We start from the raw sequence: 23,092 nt of genomic DNA, 5'->3' as shown, positions 1-23,092 counted from the left end.
ACCGCTGGACTGGCTGCTCTCATCCCAGGTCTCTCCCCAGGCTTATTTCCATCTATCGGGCACCTGCTGCCTAGGCACAGGTGAATGAGGTGTGTCGTCAACACTGAAACGTCACTTCCGCTCCCTGGACGGCTACCTCCCACTTGTCCCTTAACACCAGCTCCAATGACGTCTCCTGCAAAAATGGTCCCAGACGGCCCTCCCGCCAGCTCCGCAGGCTCTGCCTGAGTCAGGTCCCCTCTGCTCGCCCCCAACCTGCGCCTCCAGTGTGGCCGCTGTGGACAGTACATTCCCTCGTTTGTAGGCCAGTCTCTCCTGCCGAATGGTGGGACCAAAGGGGAGGGGCTGGTCTGGTCCCTCCATGGTCCCCTAGCACCAAGCACACAGCAGGGCTCTCCTTCCCCACAGCACCACAGGCTGTCCTGCCCAGGCTCTCAAGGCCCCACTGAGCACCCATCCCCTCCGAGAAGCCTCCAGGGGCCCACTACGCCCACGGCCGCAGCCTGGAGCTTTCCTTTGGCAAATGTTGCAAGTTGGAGGCCCCTCTACCCCGGGCCTGGGGACCTGACATACACACAGCCCGGTTCTCCCTCTTAGAAGGTCTGAAGATGCAATACACAGAGAGGTCGTGCCCTGGCCTGGGGACACACAGAGAGAAGGCAGAGCACAGCAGCCACGAGGCAGCCGCAGCCACCATGAAGTTGTGTGTGTGTGTGTCTCTCTGTGTGTGTGTGTGTGTAGAGGGAGGAGCTGACCTTCCCCCTTTTGTCTCGTGGGAGCTGCCCAGGCCCCCGCCCCCACCCAGGTCCACTCACAGGACTCACATGTGCTCTTTAGTGCCTGTTTTCCAGGAGGAGATGGTTGGGAGAAAGATGCACTGGACGTGGGTCTGAGAGATGGAGCCTGGCTCCCCCTGTGCCAGCCAGGGCTGCTTCATCTCTCTAGTCCTCAGTTACTACCTCATTTTACAGATGAAGAAACTGAGGGTGTTAGGAGTGACGGATGCCTGCTGTCAGGTTGGTGGATCAATCATCCAACAGGGGGGTTGGTGGGTCAGTGATTCATTAATCCATCCACTAATCAATCATTGATTAGGTCGTTTAGTCAACCAGCCTGCCGGTCAGGCAGCTAGTCAGTTTACACCATGTTCCGGTCCTTGTGTGGCTTCCAGACAGTGAGCTCAGCCCAGCGAAAGAGAAAAGCAGGAAGGATGGGCCGGACCCAGGCCTTGCCAGCAGCCAGCGCTCCCCTCCCAAGTCAGCTCTCCCTGGCCCTCCCACCCACCCTGGCAGCAGTCGGGGCAGGGAAGGCAGCCTCTAGACTCGCTTTGTTCCTCTTGGCTCCACAGCTGGGCTCTGGCCAAAGGCTGAAATACTCAAGAGCTGGCAGAGCCCAGGCTGGCCAGTGTGCAACCCAGAGAGGGGATGCTGAGGGTCAGAAAAAAGAGTCTGCCTGCCCGCTGTGGGTCCTTGCCTCTTGGCAGCTGCCAGGCCCAAGGCAGAGTGAACTGGAGTCATGCCAACCATCTGTTTCTGACTAGGCCTTGAAATCAACTCCTCCAAGTTCAACATGGAAAGGGGACGACCCTTGTAGAACCACGGTTATCCAAGATGGAATGTGGACCTCCGAAAACATCTAGTACAGAGATTCCCAGATTTGGGCATTTCACTGACCATAAAATTTCAGGACACGTTTGAGGGGCTGCCACCGGGTTGCCAATGCTTTGTTCTCACAACTTAGAGTATGATGTACCATCTGCTATCACCATCGCTTCCTAAAAGACGTGACACTGTAACAAGAAAAAATTAGGAGGATTCAATCTCTGAGTAAATGATAGCCCTTAAACTGTGCTTAACTATAGGAAGAAATGTATTCTTTGCCCTTATTTTTCTCATTCATAACAAAACCTTGAAAGCTAACTTGATCACAATTCACGACTGATTATTTTGCAGGTCAGGAAACAGGCTCAAAGATGACGAAGAGACCCGCCCAGGTGATCCAGCACTTTAATACCAGGAGCTCGGACACCAGCCCAATACTCTGTCCAGGGTCCCTCCAGCATCCTAACTGGGTCCTCGGTGCAGTGGGCAACTGCTGTCACTCTCCCTGGCCGAGTCCTTGACACGTTTCCCGCTGAGTCTGTTCCAAACCTTCCTCATCTCACCAGGGCCCCCTCCCCAGCCGATGGCTCCTAACGTCCCCAAGAAGGTAGATCACAGGTCATCACCCTGGCCGTCTCTCCTCTGCGTCCCAGAATCTTCCTGACTCCCCAGCCACCTTCTCTTCCTTCCCCTGTTCTCCGATGAAGCAGGTCCTTCCTCCTGCCCAGGGCCGGCCTCCCTGTTGTGCTCTCCCAGCCCTCCCTCCCCTGACACCACTCCCCAACCTCCTTCCCTTGCCTCTCCCTCTTGCGTCACTCGTTTTCCTCCTCTGAGCCCTTCACTTCGGCATACAAACATGCTCACGTTCCTGCACTGTCATTTAAAATTCCTTCAAAGTTCACAGAAACCGAAATCATGATGGCTTTCAAATACATGAAAAACTCTCAAGGAAACTCCACCAAAGAAATGCAATCTACTGTTATGAGTTCTCATTTTTTCCACTGAGCTTGGTAGGGGTCAAAACTTCCAGATGGTTCAGTATTCGTGGAGGGGGAGGGGACTGGCTTTGCGGTTCACTGTTCACGGGGTAAGTGGACACAGAAGCACGTTTGGAGGGCACTTTGACAATTTTCCTCAATTAAAAATGCACATACCCACGGATCAGAGTTTTCATAGCAGCTTTACTCATAACAGCCCCAGACTGGAAAGTCCTGATGTCCATCGACAGGAGACTAGATGGACACACTGTGCTGTATTTTACATCAACAAGAATAAATGATCTTCAACTACACGCAACTCCATGGCAGACCCAACAGAGAGCAAACCATATGATTTGTTTGGAGGGGGCTTCTAGGATTCTGCTAATACTCTGTTTCTTGATCTCCATGCTGGTGACACAAGCGTGTTTGCCTTGTGAAAATTCACCGAGTTGTACACCTAAGTTTTTGCACTTCCCTATATCTATGCTATACTTCGATAAAATTTATCAAAAGGGAAAAAAAGGGGGCTTCCCTGGTGGTGCAGTGGTTGAGTCCACCTGCCGATGCAGGGGACACGGGTTCGTGCCCCGGTCCAGGAAGATGCCACATGCCGTGGAGCAGCTGGGCCCGTGAGCCATGGCCACTGAGCCTGCGCGTCCGGAGCCTGTGCTCCGCAACGGGAGAGGCCACAACAGTGAGAGGCCCGCATACTGCAAAAATAAATAAATAAATAAATAAATAAATAAAAGGGAAAAAAAGGGAAAAGGAAAAGAAATGCAAGAGCATTTCCAGCACTTCCAATTCTAGGAAGTAATCTTGTAGTTATTTTTGCATGTGGGCAAACAATGAATGGACATGATGTCCTGGCAAACTGGAAACAGCCTAAATACCCCAGTGATTTAAGCAGGAGTGGTTAAATAAAGTACAACACGTCCATATAACAGAATAGTATTTAACCGTGATAAATCATGAGGGTGACCTTTTTGTACTGATTTGCAACAGGCTCCAAGCCATGTTGTGAAATCAGCAAGCAAGATGCAGAAGGTGCACAGAACACTACGTTCTGTGTAAAAGTATTTTTTCCATATACACAGACTCTCTGGGAGGACCCATGAGAACGTGGTGGCAGTCTAGCTGGGGGCATCATGCTCTACTTTATCCAGGAGTTATCTGTGTCGAGGCCCAGTCTGCCTGCTGGACCGTGCTCTGCCTGAGGGTCTGTGGGGCCTGGTGCCAACGAGGGCCTTGGTGATGGCTCTGCGTCAATGACTTGTAACTGTCTTCAGTTTATAAACATGTCAATATCCACTGACTATAGGCAGGACCAGCATCTGGGGTTTGGCAGCAACCACAGACTGGTGTGTGTGTGTGTGTGTGTGTGTGTGTGTGTGTGTGTGAGAGAGAGAGAGAGAGAGAGAGAGAGAGAGAGAGAGAGAGGCAGGGGGCGGAAGAAAGGCTTCGTGGAGAAGCGGTATCTGGGTAGAGGTGGGGAAGAAGAGAGCAGGGACAAGCATAAGCGAAGACCTGTCTCTCTGTCACATGGACGGATGTAGGAAGGGTAGGGTCTTTCGCTTGAAGAGCCCCAAGCCAGCCTGCTGCCCAAGTTTCCAGGTATTCCTGCTGTCCAGGGAGCAGAAACTGAGCTGGAGGTGAGAGAAGCTTGTGCTCCAGACTCCTGGAGAGTCGATGCCACCTCCTATTCTGCAGAGACATAGCCAGCCACATGGCCTGGCCACATTGGCAGAGCTGGGATTTGCATCCGGGTGTGACTCCAAAACCCTGCACTTAGCACTTGGCTGAGTCGTCCTGCTGTCTGGCGGTCAGGAAGGGCTTCGCTGAGGAGTCACACTGCAGTCTTACAGAGTAGAAGTGGAGAAGGGTTGTGGTGTTCCACACAGAAGGAACGCCACGTACAAAGCAGAAGACAGTGATCTGACCTGATGTGGGCGGCACAGGGTTCCGTATGGAGGCAATGGAGGCAGGAGGGAAAGGGATTTGGGGAACTGGTCGGAATGATGCAGGAAGCACTGGCTGGGGCCTGGTTATGCAGACTCATGGATTCCCACCTACGGAGTAAGTTTCAGTCCCATAGCTGTTTGGATTCCAAACTGAGGGTTTGATTATGGGTTTGGTACCATCTCTACTTCTAGAAGATCACTGTGGCAGTGAGATGAGGCACAGATTACAGGTGATGAAGCTAGAGGTAGGGAGACCCGTTGGGAAGCAGCGGAATAATTCAGGTGAGAGAAGATGGTGGCTTGGACCAGAGCAGGAGCAGGTGATGGAAAGAAGAGTTTGAGAGAGATTTAGGAAGAAGAAGAACACAAAGTAATTGGCAGAAGGAAGCAAGTGCAGGAAAAGGAAGGGTCAAAGGTGACTCTCATAGATTCCGGGGTGAAGGGATGAGGTATCTGGTGGTGCCCTTCCGGAGGTGAGAAACCCGGATCGGGGTAGAATGGAAGTTCAGTGTCAAGGACATTGAAGTAGAGGGGTCTGCAGCATGTCCAAGTGGGTAGGCCAGATGGTGTTGGCCTTCATTCACTCATTCAACCAGTGGTTACTGTGTACTTGCAGCGAGCCAGGCACTGGGGGTTCACAGTGAATTAGACAAGGTCCCTAACCTTGGGAGGGCTCCTTCTGGTGGAGAGACAATTAACAAATAACTGAAGAACCAGAAGTTACAGGCCATGAAAGGTACTGCGAAGGATCTGAAGAAGATGAAATGGAGAGAAGCTGCAGGTCAGCCTATGCTCCCTCTGCCCAACAGAGCAGGCCTGTTGAGGAACACGTTGGCCAGAGCCCTGGGTCCCACCCGCTTCCTTATCAGTTTAAGGGGGAGGGCCTGGTGCTCTGACGGCCTGTTCCTCGGGCCCAGGGCTTCTCTTGCTCAGAGCCAATCCCCACAGTGCAGGGATCCTCGACTTTCACCTGCTCTTAGCTTTTAGGGTCAAGGCTTCCTCACTGTGGCCTCTGCACCGTGCGCTGTGCCGACCCATATCCAAACCCAGCAAGTGTGGGCCACGTGGATGGATGAAGGGCTGTCTCGTGCCTCGCTGCAGGTTGTGAGGGTACACATAAACACAGCCTGCACTTCAGGAACTTGGAGCTGCAGAACTGGATAAACCGCACCCTGAGAAACAGGCGAAGTCCTGGGGGAATAAAAGGTGTCCTAGGCATCTCTCTCATTCAGGCCTGAGGACTTCCCAGAGTGGGTGACGCTTACTCCTGGTCTGGGAAGAATGGGTTTCACCAGGTGCCTCTCGGGTGGGCACCCGTCTTGCCCCCCACCCCCACTGAGCTAAGCGGAAACTGCAGCGCAGAGCTGCCTGGGGACCGGGGACAGCGGCAGACACAGGCCTAGAAGCTCGGGCTCTGGGTGCCTGCGGTAAGGCGCAGATGCAGGCGATGTCACCTGGGGCTAGCCAGCTTTCTAAACTCTTCCAGGTCAGGGATGCACTCCTAAGAGCGACGGTAGCTTAATACCAATTAAAAAACAAGAAAGCAAAATCTGGGTTGAGGTCTCCAGGTGAGCCGCCTCTGCTGGACGGATTCACTGCACGGGGACCTGCGCTCCGGGAGGCTGCGGGCGGTGGCCCCTTTAAGCGTAATCCTCCTCCCAGCCAGCCCAACACGCTCGCGGAGTTCCCCGGCCGCAGCTGCGCGGTCACCGCCGCCCGCGCCGCTGCCGCTGTCGCCGCCGCCGCCCGCGCCGCCGCGACCTTTCCCCTACTTTCCAGGGCCTCAGGCTCCGCCCCCTCGCCGCCACCAAAATACATGCCGCATCCCGCCCTGCCCGATCACGCCGCTGCCAGGCTCTGATCACGCGGCTCCCCGCGGCACCCATTGGCCGGCGGCGCACGGGCTACGCGCGCATTGGCTGGCGCCCGCCAGGCCCCACCCCATCGGGGCGCGGTGTATTTTGGTTTGCCTCCGCGCTCCGCCCCTGCGGCCGCTCCCTCCCCGGCCGCCCCGCCCCTCCGTACGGCGAGGGCCGCGCCAGGGCAGAGCCGCGCGGGCGGGCGGAGGCGCACGCCGGCCGCTGGAGCTCCGGATCGCCGCCGCCCGCCGTGCACGTGCGGCAGCTGCCGTACTGAACTCCCGCCGCGCGGCCGCTTTGTTGCCTCCCGGCCGCCGGCACCATGCACACGCCGGCCTCCGCGGGCTCGGGCGACGCACGCGCGGTGAGTGGCCGCCCATTGGAGCGAGGGGTGAGGCGGGGACGCGCTGCCAATGCGGGCCCAGGGCGCGGAGGAGGCCAGGGGCGCGCGGGGCATCACCGCGCGCGCACCGCTAGGAGCTCGGGAGCCGAGAGGGGCGGTGGCCGCACGAGGCCGCCCCGGGAGGGGCGGGAAGTGGGCGTGTGCCTCGCGCTGCTCTCTGCGCAGCTTTGTCTACCGCTCCCGCAGCGGTCCCGCCCCTCCGGCTTCAGGTGCGGGTCTATTTCTAGCCATGACGTCACCAGGCCCTGTGAGGAGGTGGCCTTTGGGCGGGGCGCGGCTGGCGGGAACGCGGCACGCGGGCGGCGGGGGCGGGGCGCCGACGGAGGGGCAAGGACTGTGGGAACGCGACGCACGGGCGGTGGAAATGGTGAGGGGGCGGGGCAAAAGCTGGCGGGAAGGTGGGGGCGGGGCAAGGGCTGTGGGAACGTGGGGGCGGGGAAAGGGGCGGGGCAAAGGCCGGCGGGAAGGCTGCACGGGCCGGGGGGCGGGGCCCGGCGCCTCAACCCTGGCGGGCTCCAGTCGGGGCCTGAGGGCCGCGAGGAGTTCGCCGGTTGGACCTGGGACCTAGTCGAGCCGTGCGGACTTCTGAGAGGCCGAGAGAGAGGTGTGGGAGCCCCGCGCCGCCCTGTCCCTGCCCGCCTGTGGGCCAAGCAGGCGGTAGCCCGCACGTCTGTGACTTCACAGTTCGTTCCGAGGCCCGGGCTGCGGGCAGAAGTGGGGCTAGAGCGGCGTTTGTAAAGGCGGCGGCGTTGCCTGTGTGCTTTGGGGGACACCTGGGCAGGACAGGTTGGATGTTTAGGCAAACTGAGTGGAAGTGTGTATCTTAGTAGATGTAAAATTTCTCTGCGAAGAGATCAGTTAGTTTCAGTCGCTTCCCGCCCCGCTCTTGCTTGACAAGAGACCGTCTGCTGCGCTGGAAAATCCTCGGGGCCCGGGCTTGTGGCACATCTTACATTTTCTTCCTCTCCCCGCGCTGGCCTTGTGGCGTGAATCGGTGCCCCTGGGTGTGGGGACCGGGGCTGAGCCAGCGCAGGCTCTCCCGCCCAGGGCTCTGCTGAGTGACGGCCTCACCGGTGTGGAGCCTCCGGGGTTGTCGCAGATGCGTCTGTGGGGACCCTCTGGTGGCTTCGCCGACTCAGAAGGGCTGCGCTCTCATCTCACCCAACCTCAGCCATCAGTGTCTTTTCTTCCTCCCCCGGGGACAGTTTGGTACTAGCCACTGCAGCTCACACCTCTGGAAGTAAGTGTTATTAATCATTTCCCGAAGGAGAACACTAGCTTAATAACCTTTGTTAACAGGATTTTTCGTGGAAGCCGCTGGCGGACCGAGTCCATTCCTCCTCCTCCCCCCACCCCACCCCCACCCCCCGCTGGCTCGGAGCTAGTGGTCCTCGGCGCTCGGCCGGCATCCTTCCCTGGAAGCCAGAGCGCGTGCGCGTGCTGCCGGGGGCGGGACGGGCTTCTGGTGTGCGCGTCCTCGTGCTGTCCCGGTGCCCCTCCCTGTGTTTCCAGGGACTCAGCCGCCGCGTTGTGTCGACTTTAGGTTGACATCATGGACATATGCGAGTCAATCCTGGAGAGGAATCGGCACGACAGCGAGAGGTCTACGTGCAGCATCTTGGAGCAGAACGACATGGAAGCTGTCGAGGCTCTTGTTTGCATGAGCTCCTGGGGTCAGAGATCCCAGAAAGGGGACTTGTTAAAGATAAGACCCCTCACACCTGTCTCTGACTCTGGGGATGTTTCCACCATTGTGCACGTGGACGCAGCCACACCCGAGTTACCAAAGGACTTCCATTCTTTATCAACTCTGGTAAGAGGATGGGGAGAGGAGCGATTTGTGCAATGGCTGGAGTACCTTCAGTAAACATGCTGAAGAGCTCCTGGGGAGATGCACCTGATGCTGGCAAGCAAGTTCATACCCTCCCCTGTATGGGTCCTAAGGGTGAAAACTTCTTTTATCTCTTGAAAATATGCTTTCCATTGATTGATCGTAGCTTGCAGCCACGGGGTGAAAATGTCCATAGGCTGAAACGTACAGATTGATGGGAGAAAGCAAAATGTACGCATTTCTCTGGGCAACTGAGGGTGGAGGCTTAGGTTCCCCCAGATACCTCAGGCCAGGGTCAGGATCAGCTGCCACAGCTGTGCTTTGGCACCAGACAGCCTTTGTTAGCTGGGTTGAGACCCTGGCCTCTGCCACCCTGTGGCAGCCAGCTTCTTTCTTGGGTGAGTTGGGTGCAGTCAAGCACTGGTTTTGGTTTTTGTTTTCTTAACTTGCTACAGCTCTGAAGTTACTGGGAAAAACTGCTTCTCAACTTGGAGAAGTCGAGAGCTGTCAATTCCTAACAAAACTGAAAATTATAATCTAATTGTCCTGGGCTGGAAGCCTGCCCTGGAAGGAGAGTGTGGAAAACCGACTTGGAGAGGATGAGAAGGGACTTGTGGGTAGTAGAGAGGGTGGTACAGGTAGTGGGCCTGGCTGCCCGGAGCACGTCTCAGCGTTGGGGTCGTCCACTGAGAGGCTCAAGATAAGTGGGAGTGGCGGGGGCGGTGTTACAGAGGCTCGCTGTAGGCAGGACCCCTGGTTAGGGCAGGGCCTTTTACAGATCATTCTGACAGGTTTTACCTCGCATCCAGTAGGCACAGGACACGTGTGTGATTGATTGGATACGTGTGTGTTAAATGATTACCACCGAGATTTTTTTAAAAAACTTTGAGAATCTAAAATTATTGTGTAAAGCTTTCATCTTGAGTATAAGTTTGATTTCTCATTTGTAGCCCTAATATGCAAATTGTTCATTTCAGTAGCTGTGCGAGGCCAGGAATGGCACTGGCGTCCTTATAACCGAGCAAATGGATGGGTTTGAGAGAGGTCGGGAAAGGGGGAGAGAGCGAGAAATGTCTCACGCAGCGTTTATATCCACTGGGTGTGATTGTGAGCAGACTTTGACCAGTCTGTTCTAGAGACTTCTTTGTGAAGACCTTGGGGACAACATGATCAAAGTAAGTTCCTTAAAATTTAACCAAAACAACCTTTTCACACAGTACTTTTTTCTTTTTTCTTTTAAAGTGCATGACTCCTCCTCAGAGCCCTGACCTCCTGGAGCCATCAACAGGGACAGTTGTTCCTTCCCAAGTAACTGATTCCAAAGCACCCATGGTCGTGGCTGTCCCCCCAGCCTCTACTGGGGCAGCTGGAGTGCTGAGCAGGAGGGCAGAGAGGGCCCTGCCTGGTTTGAAGCCAGAGCTGCTGGAGCCAGCTGTCAGCCCTCACTGCAGGGCCACGGTGACAAGTGTCATTTGCCACACTGGGGGGAGTCCTGCTTCTGCGCACGTTCCTACCACCCAGTCTCAAGCACACCAACTTTCAGCCAACGCGGAAGGAGAAGCGCAGTTTTGGGGGCACGTTGAAGCTGTGCAGGACACACACCTCACAGACAGTGTGCTCAGCGTTAACTCAGCGTCCTGTCAGCCTTGTTTGCACAAGTCCAGTGGCCTGAGCCCCATCGACAAAGGCCAGCAGGCAGGGTGGCCCATTGCAATTCAGACCTACTCACCAAAGAATTATGAAAATGACTTGCCAAGGAAAGCCACGCCTCTGATTTCTGTCCCCATTCCTAGTTCCCCTGTCCTTTGCCAAATGATCCCTGTGACTGGACAAAGTGGCATGTTATCAGCTTTTTTGAAGCCACCTCCCCAAGTGTCTGCAGGGACTGTCAAACCCATCTTACCCCACGCTGCTCCAGTGCCCCAGCCTGTGTTCGTGGGACCGTCTGTGCCTCAGGGAACTGTGATGTTGGTTCTGCCCCAGGGGGCCCTCCCGCAGCCTGCCACGTGTTCGTCGAGTGGAATGGCTGTTGGGAATACCAAGTTACTGCCCCTAGCCCCTGCTCCAGTGTTCATTGCATCCAATCAGAACTGTGCCCCTCAGGTAGACTTTTCCCGAAGGAGGAACTATGTTTGCAACTTCCCAGGCTGCCAGAAAACCTACTTCAAAAGCTCCCACCTCAAGGCTCATCTTCGCACTCACACAGGTGAGAACTGAAGCAGGTAGGGCATAGGGAATGTCGGATCCTGTGATCGGGAAACACACATCCAGCCGCCTTTGAGTGGGAGCGAAGCTGAGAACCACTGGAGAAGGTGGCCATCTTTCTTTGGTTCTGAAAAGCCTTCGTAGTCTTGGGGTGAACGTTAGTACAGCTGTCAGTGGTTTTCTTAGAACATGGTATCTGGTCACCCCAGTAGCTAAAACGTAATATAGTTCTGTGATTGTGAACCTGTGATTGAGAGGCTTTTAGGGTGAGGCTCACATTCCCCCTTTCTCTTCACATTGCAGTAGACATTCTTTGCGTTTTAGAAAGTGTCCATTCACGTTCAGTAAACATCAGTGTGACTTACTTATGGGGAAAGAGCTCTCCAAAGTAGGAAGAGTTTGAATTCTAGAATATTTGAGCTTTAAAGGAATATTGTTTTTTATTGTTGGAAATACGTAGTTCTAATTCAGAAGGACTCACAAAAGAAACTGACTATAATGACTTAATGATCTCTTTATTGTCCCATCAGCTCCATCCAGTAGAATTTTCGGCAGTGATGGAAATGTTCTCTGTCCATTAGGAGGGTAGCCACTAGCCACACGCACTTGAAATGTGAACAGTGTGTCTGAGGAACCGAATTTTACGTTTTCATTAAGGTTGCATTTATATAGCTACACGGGGCTGGTGGCTACCATGCTTAGCGGAGGTGTGAGGTTGCCTGGTAGGTAGAACTTCTGCTGTAGTTGATTAGGGCAGAATGTCTCAGGTGGTCTGTGACACTCTTGTTCTCTGAGTTAGTGTCACTTGTTTTGTTTTCAGGGGTCCTGTGGTTAAATAGTCTGCTTGTTAAACTCACCTTTCAAAGGTTCACACACGTATGTACATATAATAAGCCCAGTTAACAGGTCGCAGGTTCTGCAGTAAAGATGTGCTTCGTAAACTGTCTTGATCGTGGAACCCCAGATGTCGGCTAGTGGCCTGGGGGACAGCAGTGAATTGTGAAATACAGTTTAGGAAAGGCTGAATTGGAGGGAGTTGCCATAGTACTTTACTTTGAAATGCTTTCCTGGTAGAGTGCTTTCTAATTAGCACATTAGAACTCCAATCTCCCACTTGCAGAATGAAGCCGCATCTGGAAGGCGGGCTTTACAGAAGGAGCCCTGCTGTCCTCCACACTGCGGAAGGGGCTGTGTGCTTCCGGGCTGAGGCCCCAAACCTGGCCTGTGAACACCTTGCCTCTCTGCCTTTACCGTCTCTCTCCAGTTCCGCGTTTCTACCCTTCACCCTCTGCCCCCTGCCCGTCTCTGCTTACTGAAGACCCTTTAAGGCCCTTCCCAACGTTAGTTCTTGGAACTCTTTCCTGATCTCGCCTTCTTTATTTGACCCTGGTGGTTTGTTGTGTTTTTCACCTTATTCTCCCTTTGTATTTTTAGTTACTTACATACGTGTCTGATCTCACTGGATAGAGACTCTTGGTGTCTGTCCCAGGAGCCTGACACTAGTCATTGGTGATGCAGGGTCGCTGTCATGGCTGTATCGGTGTGAACGGGCACCCCTAAGGGGCTTACTGACTTGGCAAGCCCTGCTTTTCACTGAGACTGCTGAGGTGAACTTCAGATCACATCCAAACACAGATTCCACATGTGGGGAAGCAGTGGAATGAGGTTTTACTGTTTATTCAGTCAGCTTCCTTTGGTAGGAAGATAAGGTGATCATACAAGCTCTTTTCAGGTTTCCCAAAGACCTTAACTATAAGTAACCATAAAGGTTCTGAAGAATCAAATTCTTGTGTTATTTCACAAACACTAAGTTGGAGTTTTCATAAAAAATAAAAACCTTGGATAGGTTTATCTTAGATAAGATAGTTTTTCACTGTACCAACATGAAAATTTGTTCAATTAGGATAAGGTCGAGTGAGCAAAGGCTACATTTTTGATATGCTGAAAACATAGGGCACTTCTTAATAAATCGCACGCCAAAGGGGGGTGGTTCTCTGTCCAGCATCTGGCCATCTGGTATGCTGCCAGCACTGGTGGTAGTTTCCTGGAAGCAGGTAACCTTATGCTTTCAACATGGGGTCTTTGAAATCCATCACAGCATCACTGTGATAAGGAATTTTCCTTTTAAATCAACTTTGAAAAACATCAGATATTTAGTTGATCTCTCTCCAACACTCATTCATTCAAAACCATTTATTCACCACCTGTCATACAAAGTGCTGTGCTGGGGGTTAAACTATACGTAGATGGATGAACTAGACAAGTCGTAAACCTTCGGGAAGGTAGGTCACGTGACAGCACGCAACCGCATTTAACAAATCCCTTCACAAGGTTGCACAAGCGGTCTATGGTTGTCACAACCTGGTCAAGGTCAGGGCTTCAGGGTGCAGGAGAAGGAGCACTCCTGCTGGCTGGGAAGGCCCAGGAGGACTCTGCGGACAAGGGCTTTCCGCTCACCCCTGTACCTCCAGGAAGACAGTACGGGCAGGACACCTGCTGGGTGCTCTGAAACTTTGAGTGAATGACAGAAGCTTGAAGCTTGTAACAACAAGAAGGTAGCTGTTAGAATTCTAACCTGTTCTGCAGTTAACCTCTTTGTCAGTGTAATAACAAATATGAAGATGGAATTAATGATTCTGAGAAGTCTTGCAGGTCCTAGGAGGGATTTTTTTTAGATGTGCAGCTTCCAGAGAGGGAAGGAGTCAATTCCTTTCAGGAATTTACCTCCTACCCCAAGTTCACAGTCAAAGATTTATTTTTATTTAAAAATATCTTTAGAAGGATTAGATTAGTTTGACGTCTTTGGGCCCTGACATAGTACATCTTAGGTGTGGAAGGAAGAAATGCGTCTTGGACGATTTCTTGACTTCCAAATAACCTGATACCAGAATAATAGGATATCACTTGCGTCTTAGGTTTTGATGAATACAGTTTTAAAACGACCTGAACTAACCTGTCCAATAAGGTGCTGAGCATTTATGTTTTCTTTACTTTGTGTTTTCTTATCTCCCAGGAGAGAAGCCTTTCACCTGCAGCTGGGACGGCTGTGAGAAAAAATTCGCTCGTTCAGATGAACTCTCTCGCCACCGCAGAACTCACACTGGGGAGAAGAAGTTTGTATGCCCAGTGTGTGATCGGCGTTTCATGCGCAGCGACCACTTGACAAAGCATGCCCGGCGCCATATGACCACCAAGAAGATCCCTGGCTGGCAGGCGGAGGTTGGCAAACTGAACAGAATTGCCTCAGCAGAGAACCCTGGGAGCCCGCTGGTGCGCCTGCCGGCCTCTGCATGAAAGGTCCTCCAGGGAATTGTGGATGGGAATTTTTCAAAGCCTTTTTTCAGGAATGGAAGTGATGGTTTTCTCTCCGAAAGAGGTTGTCTTGAGGGCACAGGGAGCTGGTTCTGACGAACGTGTGTTCACGTGTCTTTTTTGGTGGGAACCCTGTTCAGTGTCTTTTGTAGTTTCAGGAGCTCTTTTAAGGAAAATGGAAGACAATTGGATCATCTAAATCACCAGCATTCAAACAAACATTTCGGCAATAAATTTTACAAAATCTGGGTTTTTTTTACAACCTTCCTACTCCTGTTTTGAAGAAATGAGACAGGTTACTAATTTTTATACTGTTTTTTATAAAAAAATATTTATATTGTTGGTTCTCAAATTACCAGTTTCTATATAGATGATTTTACAATCTTCTTTTCAATGTTTAACAACGTTTTTATAATAACCGTGCTTTTAGTAAAGTTGGCACATTGTTCAGACAAAAAAACTTTACAACTTTGTAATCAGGCCTTTTAGATCTAAGAATTTTTTAGAATCAGAACTGGTTGAATAGGGGCCTCTTAAAGAAATGGGGAGAAAAAACTCTGCAGTCAGCTTCTTCGTAACATTTTCAAGGGAGATTCCAGACAACCACTTCTTTAAGGCTGTAGCCCAAGGAATTAAAATTTTTGTTAAGTAGAACTTAGTCACCTGTATCCATGGTGTGACTTGTGAAGAATGTACCCCAGAGATTAACTTAAAATACTCGGTAGATACCCGCTGAGCGGAGAGCTGCTGTAGGGTCTGAGTGTCCGTACTCTGCTGAGAGCAGACCATTCACAGTCTTCTGTTTGTACCTCAAACCCCCAAAAAAGAAAATGTAAGCACTCAAACCCAGCTGCTTTGTCAGTTGTCAGTTTGACTTCTTTTGCTGTGGCCTTATCCAAGTGTTTTGTGGGTAGAGTAACTTCTTAGAGAAAAAGATGTCCTTAGTAGTTGGAGGAACTTTCCACCAAAGTAAAGCTTATGTGAGGTGAAGCGGACATGCATATGGTCCAGCTCCAGTGTTCTGATTGCTTTATTTATTAAGTATTAAGAATGAAGGGGAATGCAAGTTACACTAAGCGGCAGTAATACTACCAAGCTGTCCTTTCATTCATTTTGTTGGAAGGAAATTGTTTTGATCAAACAGAAAATTACTTGGAATGGGGTATTTTGCAGTCTGCCTAGAAAATAGACCATGGGCATCACTTTGAAGCAGTGAGCACAGGTCCTAGCATTACAGAGACTGCGCCCCAGTGTCCAGGTGTCCAGGAAGCTGCTGAGACTGCTTTTGTTGGGCAGCGTTGGGAATCCAGGCAAGAGAGTGCGTGTAAGGAACACGGCGATATTGCTCTGCCCTTGGAGCCTGGGAATGGTTTTTATTGTGCCGTGTTTAGATTTTTGTCTTTGCCTCTTATTTATTTGCATTTACCTTTATTAAAATGACGGTAGGGTGAAATATTGAATAAATATAATCAGGTTTTGTGTTCAGGTCTTTTTAGTCTAATAACCCTTGCCTGGTCATTCATTGTATGTTACTTGATACCCATGAAGTATCAACCGCTAATTGACATACAGGTCTGTAAGCGCCGGCTGTGTGTTTAGTAGGCTTCCATGTCTTTGGAGACTTCTGTAGTTGAGTATTCCTACTGGTCATGAGACATGCTACAGTTGGAAGAGAACCAGAATTAAACGTCTATAGCTCGTGATTCCCCACCACCCCGTTCTTTCTTGCACTCATATCTTAAATCAGCATAAACATTTCTATGTGTATGCTGTAAGTGGCATTAAATTTGGATATTTTTCTTAATTATGCAAAGTAATGTTAGTCCCGCTAATGTTCTGGTAGATAATACAACGTCTTTGAGTATTTGGTTGCTTGTCACCTTGAACTTCATTCTCTGAGCAGTGTTGTTGCTAAAGCATAGATGTGATTAAAAAAAAAAAAAGTTTTTGATTTACACCTTCCAGTTCCTGAGGAGACTCTGAAATACCTTCTGTAAGCAACACTTTGGCCCTCTGTTGATTGAAAGATTGTAAATTGGGAAAGAGCTTCATCTGAAAAATGCAACGTGAGAACCAGAACCCCGCGGTGCATGCTCAGCGTGGAGTCCCTCTGCTGCGGCCCGGGCATCGGAGGAGGGCGCAGGCTTCACGTCCCCCAGTGCACTTTACTGCCTGAGCAATTTTGCTTGATCTTTTTTGACTTTGAGCCTTTCAAGTAGTTAATAAAATTTTAAATGTTTCAGAATTATGTTTTATGTAACATACTTTGACTTCTTATTTAAGTGAATATGTGTGATGTAACTTTTTTCTTTGAATCATATAAAACTTTTTTGATTGGCAAACTGGACTTGTGTCCTGTGTCATTTAACTGCACTCCAGTGTAGCCAGTGCCTGACCCTCCCCTTTGTTTTCTGGGGTTCTGTTCTGCTTTCAGGGCACCCTTTGGCTTCTTTGGAGGGTCCTTTCTGAAAGAAATGTGTGAAGGAGCGGCTTCTGTGTTTTCCAGTGTGACGTCAGGACCGGTCTTGGCAGTAGAGGACCGTGGCTGCTTGGTAACCCGTGACCCTCATCCTCATGCCCTCCGTGTGTCAAGAGGGGAGTATGGGAGGCAGCCTCTTCCCTCCCTTCCCCCACCCCCAGCCCAGGCTTTAAAGGTACATCAGGGAGCCACAGTCTCCGCTCCTGCCCCTGGAGTATGTTCTCTGTTGAACCCGCTCTGCTGGGGCTGTATATCCACGTCCCGCTAGGGGGCACCCCGTGGGTGTGGCCAGGCACTACGTGGGCTCAGCTCCTGGTCCCCATCGTGCTTGTCTGTGAACCGCACTGGACAGGGTCGGTGGGTTCCCCTGCAGGCCGCACCGTGCTGCTCTCTTACCTCGCTGCTCCTTCGCCGGTCCCCCTCCTCTCCCTGACCCCTCTTCTATTCCCCTCACAACCTTGGTGATCTTTTCCAGCCTTGGGACTTAGATAAAAATAACTTCTCTACCATTAAGAGCCCCGCATGTATGTCTTTCCTTTACACTCCGCACCTGGCTTCAAATTCTTGTATCCAGCTCTCTGCTTGACACCTGTCTAACCAGCATCCCAAACTTGAGACCACTGAACTCCTCATCTCCTCCACACTTGCTTTTCTCACAGTGATCCCGCTGCCTTTAAAAAGAACAAGGAGGGTTTCCCTGGTGGCGCAGTGGTTGAGAGTCCGCCTGCCGATGCAGGGGACGCGGGTTCGTGACCCGGTCCGGGAGGATCCCACATGCCGCGGAGCGGCTGGGCCCGTGAGCCATGGCCGCTGAGCCGGCGCGTCCAGAGCCTGTGCTCCGCAACAGGAGGCCACAACAGTGAGAGGCCCGCATACTGTAAAAAAAAAAAAAAAAAGAACAAGGAGTCCATCCTTCTAGCTGTTCAGGTGCAAAACCTTGGAGGCGCCCTGGGCTCCTTTCCTGCTCCACAGCCGGTCTGTCACAATCCTGTTGACTGACTGCCTTCCCAAGCCAACCATTCTGGAATGTGATTCCATAAGCCACGCTAGTCCCGGTTATGCGTGTGTGCGCACGCGCGCGCGTGTGTGTGTGTGTGTCTGCAGGTGTGTGGGGAGGCGGTAAAGGATCACAATGCGCTTAGCATTTAGCAATCCACTTAGAAAAGTCTCTCCAACTCCAAGCCCCTTTGCGCCTAGGTGCCGGCCACACGCCTGTTGGCCTCAACTTTGTGACTCTACCTGCTCTCATCCCTCTGTGTCACCAAGATTTTATTTTATGGCTGTAATAGCCACTGTTTCTTTGCTTTCAACCTGCCTCTTTGTTTAGGGACTTTTTATTTATAGTTTTTTTTTTTGCGGTACGTGGGCCTCTCACTGTTGTGGCCTCTCCCGTTGTGGAGCACAGGCTCTGGACGTGCAGGCTCAGTGGCCATGGCCTCTCACTGCTGTGGCCTCTCCCGTTGCGGAGCACAGGCTCCAGACGCGCAGGCTCAGCGGCCATGGCTCACGGGCCCAGCCGCTCCGTGGCATGTGGGATCTTTCCGGACCGGGGCACGAACCCGTGTCCCCTGCATCGACAGGTGGACTCTCAACTACTGTGCCACCAGGGAAGCCCTAGGGACTTTCTAAATTAAGGACTTGAGACATGTTGCTAATACCCAGGCCCCATCCTGGGAGGAAGTCCGGGCACCAAGGACACTGCACCCCAGGGGGGTGAGACACACTCAGTCCCTGCTAAGTTAGGGAGGCTCGTTCTCAAAAGCCTCTCACCACTCTCTAGGAAGCCTAGTTGTCCCAGAATTGCCCAGAGCTGGCTCTGCAAACAGGTTTCCTCTCCCCAGCATGTTCTCAGCTCAGCAGACAAACCAGTCAACAAGCAAAGATGATAAAGAAGAAACAAGTTATAAAATAAACATCACAGGGATGTAAGGTACAGCATAAGGAATATAGTCAATAATACCGTAATAACTTTCTGTGGTGACAGACGGTAACTAGACTTGCCCGGGTCAGCATTTCGCAATGTAGAAAAATATCAAATCACTATGTTGTACACCTGAAACTAATATAGTATTGTAGACTAATTATAATTTAATTAAAAAAAAGAAGACTGTGTTTAAAAAAAAAAGAAACAGGTTGCTACAAGTCCAGTGGTGCTGGGGGAGGAGATGCCCAGGCAGCGTGAGATGATGACAAGTGGGTGGCAGTGGCAGCTAAGCTCTCACCGCCCAGCTCTGGTGTAGCCTCTGGGAGCCTTCCCAGGGCTCCCCTTCTGTGGACTCCTTCAAGACTAGAGGTTCTAACCACTCGGAAGAACTTGCCAGTTTTATTGAATTTGATTGTAAGTCTTGTGGGTCCCACAAGACTTGTGGATGGGTGGGTAGGGGTATAGATGGATGGATGGATGGATGGATGTGATATGATTTCTATCATGGGGCAGCTTATATTTTAGCAGGTAGATTAGACTTGTAATGTTCAGTAAAATATGGCAAGTTCCTACTGGAGTGGTCAGAACCTCTAGTCTTGAAGGAGTCCAGGGAAGAGGGGCCCTGGGAAGGCCTACCAGACTCCTGGCAGGCTGCTTTGGTAGGTAGTGTTGATTTGGCCTGAGGCAGGCCTGGGTGCAGGTCTGACTCCATCTAGCTATGTGTTGCTGAGAAAGGTACTCTACCTTTGGTCTCCTTATCTATAAAGTGAAGACTAGGTAGAGACAGCAGGTAGTGTGCCTGTCTCAGGGTCTGGCACTTTTACTTCGTACGTGGAAGAAAACCTTAGTTTTCTATCAAAGGGAGCTAGGGCCCAGAAATAACAGAATGGGCTTAGAGTATTCTTGTGTTGCCGGCTGCCATCAAGAGTGTCAGGGACTGTGCTAAATGGCAAAGGGGCTCCCACTGGCCAAGTTGTGACAGTTTATAAACATTAAAGTGATAGTAATATGAATTCCACTTCTGCCCATGATGGAGTAACAGGAAACAAATATCCTCTCACACCCAAAATAACCAGACAAAAGGTATCAGATGAGAGTTTTCCAGGAGCTGGACCTTAGGTCATGAAAGACAGTGACCCTGAGAGACAGGAAATAAGTGAATCCTGTGAGTGCCCAGATTTGCTGCCTTGAGGAGGTTTCCAGATTGTGGTGCAGGGACAGGAACTCAGCAGGGACCCAGAGGAGTCCCCGAGTCGAGGAGATGGAGCTGAGGGTCCAGGGACGCCAAGGCATTGGGGGTGAGAGGACGGCCCAGAAAACCCTGGAGATCTCCAGACGGGGCGCCTGCGGGGAGGGGAACAGCCTGAAACCGAGGCGAGTCCTGTGCGCAGGGGGCGTGTGTCCATCTCTGGGCTGAGGAGCCGTCTCCTGTATCACTTCTCAAAGGGCCACCGACGTGGTTAGAGGGCCGCCCTAGCGGATAAGGCGCTCGGAGAGAGCATAGAAGGCGCACGCGGTGGGCCAGGACGTCGGCGGGGCCTCGGGCTCAGTGTGCGCGCTCCCCGACCCCATGCCCACCTGGCTGGATGTTGGAACCCAGGGAGATGGCTCTGTGTGTGGGAATTACACGAGCTGTGACAGATGGTGCCCAGGCGGTTCTGCTGAGAGACACCCCTACCAAAGGGCCACAGCGGGGCAGAAAGTCCGCACATGCACCTCTGGGCCCCCGAAGAACCCGGGACCCGGGCTTCAGCCGCGCGGCCCGCCCGCCGGGCTTGGGGGCCTGCGGTCGGCCTCGAGGGGGCACACCCGAGCTCGGCTCCCCGCGCGGGGGACCCAATCCGCAGAAACCGCTCCGGGGACCCTCAGAAGCGCTTCTGCCGGGGCTGCCGGGCAAGTTCCTGCCGGCATGGGGCCGGGCTCGAAGCCAAGGTCCCCTTGAGTGTCTGCAGACCTGGGTGGGAGCCCCCTTCCCCAGCTCCCTCCGCGCGACGCCCGCGGGCTCCGCACCCCCGCGACCCGCCCACCTCTCATCCGCGTCGCTCCGCGGGGGCACAGCGCCCGGCGGCCTTTGTCCCTCAGGCTTCCCAGGGACCGGGGCGGAGGAAGAGGCGCCGTTGGGCAGGGAGAAGCTGCAGGGCCTCCCCGGGGAGCCCAGTCCCCGCCACCCAAGCTGCCCAAGGACGGGGAGCAGCGAGGATGCTGGAAGCCCGACGGCGACGGCTCTTCCCACCTCACCCTGCTCACTCGCATCACATCTTTATTTTATCCCCCAGGGCCCACCTGGCACAGAGCCTGGCCTGGAGCCCGCCCTCTTCAAGTAGATGTTGGATAAATTAAAAAAAAAAAAAAGTAACGTGTCTGTAACCTGTGCTACTAAGGTCATGTTTTTATTTTTCACTCAAATCCTCTCCTCACCAGATTAGTAGAAAAGTCAGCCCCTCCGTCTACAGTTTCTCCCCTTCCCTGAAAAGAGTCCTAAACCTCTCGGGCTTAGTTATCCCAGGCTGGGGTCTTTGTAGCCACCCCTTTCCAGGGACAGAGACACCCAGTCCAAGAGGACACCCTGCTGTGTGGACGCCTTGCTGTCACGTGGTGCCACTGTTGACAGCCAACCACAGGCCCCTGATTTTGGTGGAGGTTTGGACCTTGAAACCGCAGCCGGGTAACCACACGCTTTTTCAGTCTCATGTGCACACCCCGGGGCACCAGCTCCACAGGGTGTCCATCGGATATCATCCACCTCTTGAGGACTTAAAATGTGTCACCGCTCCTTCCCAGGGTCCACACGTCACAGAAAAGGCAGCTTTTTGTTTCCAGAGGGGTTTCATCACACCAGAAAATTTAGCCCCACCCACCTGTTAAGGTCTGATTTGGTCCCAGGGTGTCCAGATGTCACCACCCCAAAGGTCTGGTTTTACATTGTCTCCTTCCTAGGGAGAGCACAGGACTTCAGAGCCTCAAATGTTATTTGTCCTCTCAAAGGCAACCAAGAAGGCTTTTCTCCTGCCTAACTATCGCCAGCCCAGAAAAAGAACCACATCCCCAATCCACATAGGCTAGATCTTCAGAGGGCTTTTGGCTACAGTTCTTTGACAGCCTTTAGCTTCTCTGGCGTGAATCCATGTTTACAGGTACGCCACTAGAAACAGCGTGTCCTCACTAGTGGAGACCAGATCTTGCTACGCGAACCCTGGCGTCCAGCAGAGGGCTGGGCTCACAGCAGGGGCTCAGAAGGTGAGAACGAGTGGGGGGTTGAACAGAAATTCCCCAGGGGCGTCCAGCCAGTGGTGCTATCTCACTGGATGGCAGCCCGGTGAGAAGTGGCTCTGAGACTTTGGAACATCAAAGGGGAGTGTCTTGGAAACGCTCACCTTAGGTAAGGAGAGGGCGCCTGAGCCAGGCGGGGCCCCTTTGAGAACTCGTGGGAGGGGCAGGAGGAGGGCCGTGGCCTGGCTTCTTCCCCAGGAGGACGGACACAACATTTCTCAGAGCTGGGAATGGAGCCTGTTTTCTAAATTCCTGGGCTTTGTAGCATCTCAGAGGAACTCGCCACCACAGAAGCCAGGAGACACGTATGTGGCACTGAGACCTTTCCAGACATCGATGTGTCATTGTCACCTTCGACGTGGAGACGTTTTTCTTCCTGCCTCTATTTCAGCCACATTCCCCCCACCCCCACCCCTTCATGAGCAGGTTCCACACTCAGCTCCAGAGCAGAAGGCTGGGGCTCAGAAGCAACATCCAGCGACCAAGAGGAGGCCTGGAGCCGCACTCGGCACCCAGTAGGCCCTCTGTGCACGTCTAGTGCAAGAAGCACTCGCCTTGGGTGTCAGCTTTCTCATCAGTCAGCTGGGAATGTTCTAAGGCTCTCCTGGCCTCACTGCTGTGATTTTCTACCGTCTACCAGGTGGGAAGAACCGGCAGCCCTGAAGACCCTTTCCAGGTGTGGCCAGTGCTCACCCTCAGCGGGGAAGGCAGTCCCGTGCCCCCAGGGGACGAGAGACCGAGGAAGCCTGGGATTGTGTGATCCCTGATGGTGAGAGCTGGGGAATAGGGCGTGCCTCCAGGACTCACTTTCTAGAGAGGGACACTGAGGACCAGAGGGAGGAAGTGACTGCAAGTTAGTGCAAGAGCGAGGATCAGAACTGGGGTCTCTAGCTCCTGTCCCACCATACCCACTGCAGGGGCACAGGCCGTTCTTTGGGGAGGTGGGTGGGTCGTGGCTCTGGGCAGCCTCCAGCACCGGGGAAGGAAGAGTCAGCCAGGCCTAAGCTCAGACAAGGTCCCTGCTACTCCAGGCGTGGCTGGGATCCAGCAGCCTGGGTATCACCTGGGAACTGGTTAGAAGCGCAGACTCTCAGGCCCTGCTGGAGACCCACAGAATCAGAATCTGCATTTCAATAACATCTCCAGGCGACTCACTTGCAGAACAGAGGGTGACTCCCTCCAGCTCGGTAAGGCATACCTCCTGGGTGTGCCTTCCAGAGGGGAACCTCCTTGGGGCCCTCTGGGACGTGTGTTAAGAGTTCCCAAAGTG

General features: G+C 52.7%; 1 protein-coding gene across 1 annotated transcript; it reads left to right on the top strand.

Annotated features, from left to right (window-relative positions):
• Nucleotides 1-6,720: 6,720 nt before the first annotated feature.
• On the top strand, nt 6,721-14,131 carry KLF11 (KLF transcription factor 11; the record flags this gene model as incomplete). The annotated part of the gene is made up of 4 exons (XM_079721140.1): nt 6,721-6,762; nt 8,345-8,614; nt 9,875-10,838; nt 13,851-14,131. 4 exons carry the CDS (start codon nt 6,721-6,723, stop codon nt 14,129-14,131), a joined length of 1,557 nt encoding a protein of 518 aa, XP_079577266.1.
• Between the last annotated feature and the right edge of the window lie 8,961 nt (nt 14,132-23,092).

The sequence above is a fragment of the Hyperoodon ampullatus genome (genome assembly GCF_949752795.1).
Source record: "Hyperoodon ampullatus genome assembly, chromosome: 15".
NCBI classification, from domain to species: domain Eukaryota; kingdom Metazoa; phylum Chordata; class Mammalia; order Artiodactyla; family Ziphiidae; genus Hyperoodon; species Hyperoodon ampullatus.
The sequence above is the reverse complement of the archived record's forward strand: the minus strand, read 5'-3'. Positions and strand labels throughout refer to the sequence as shown.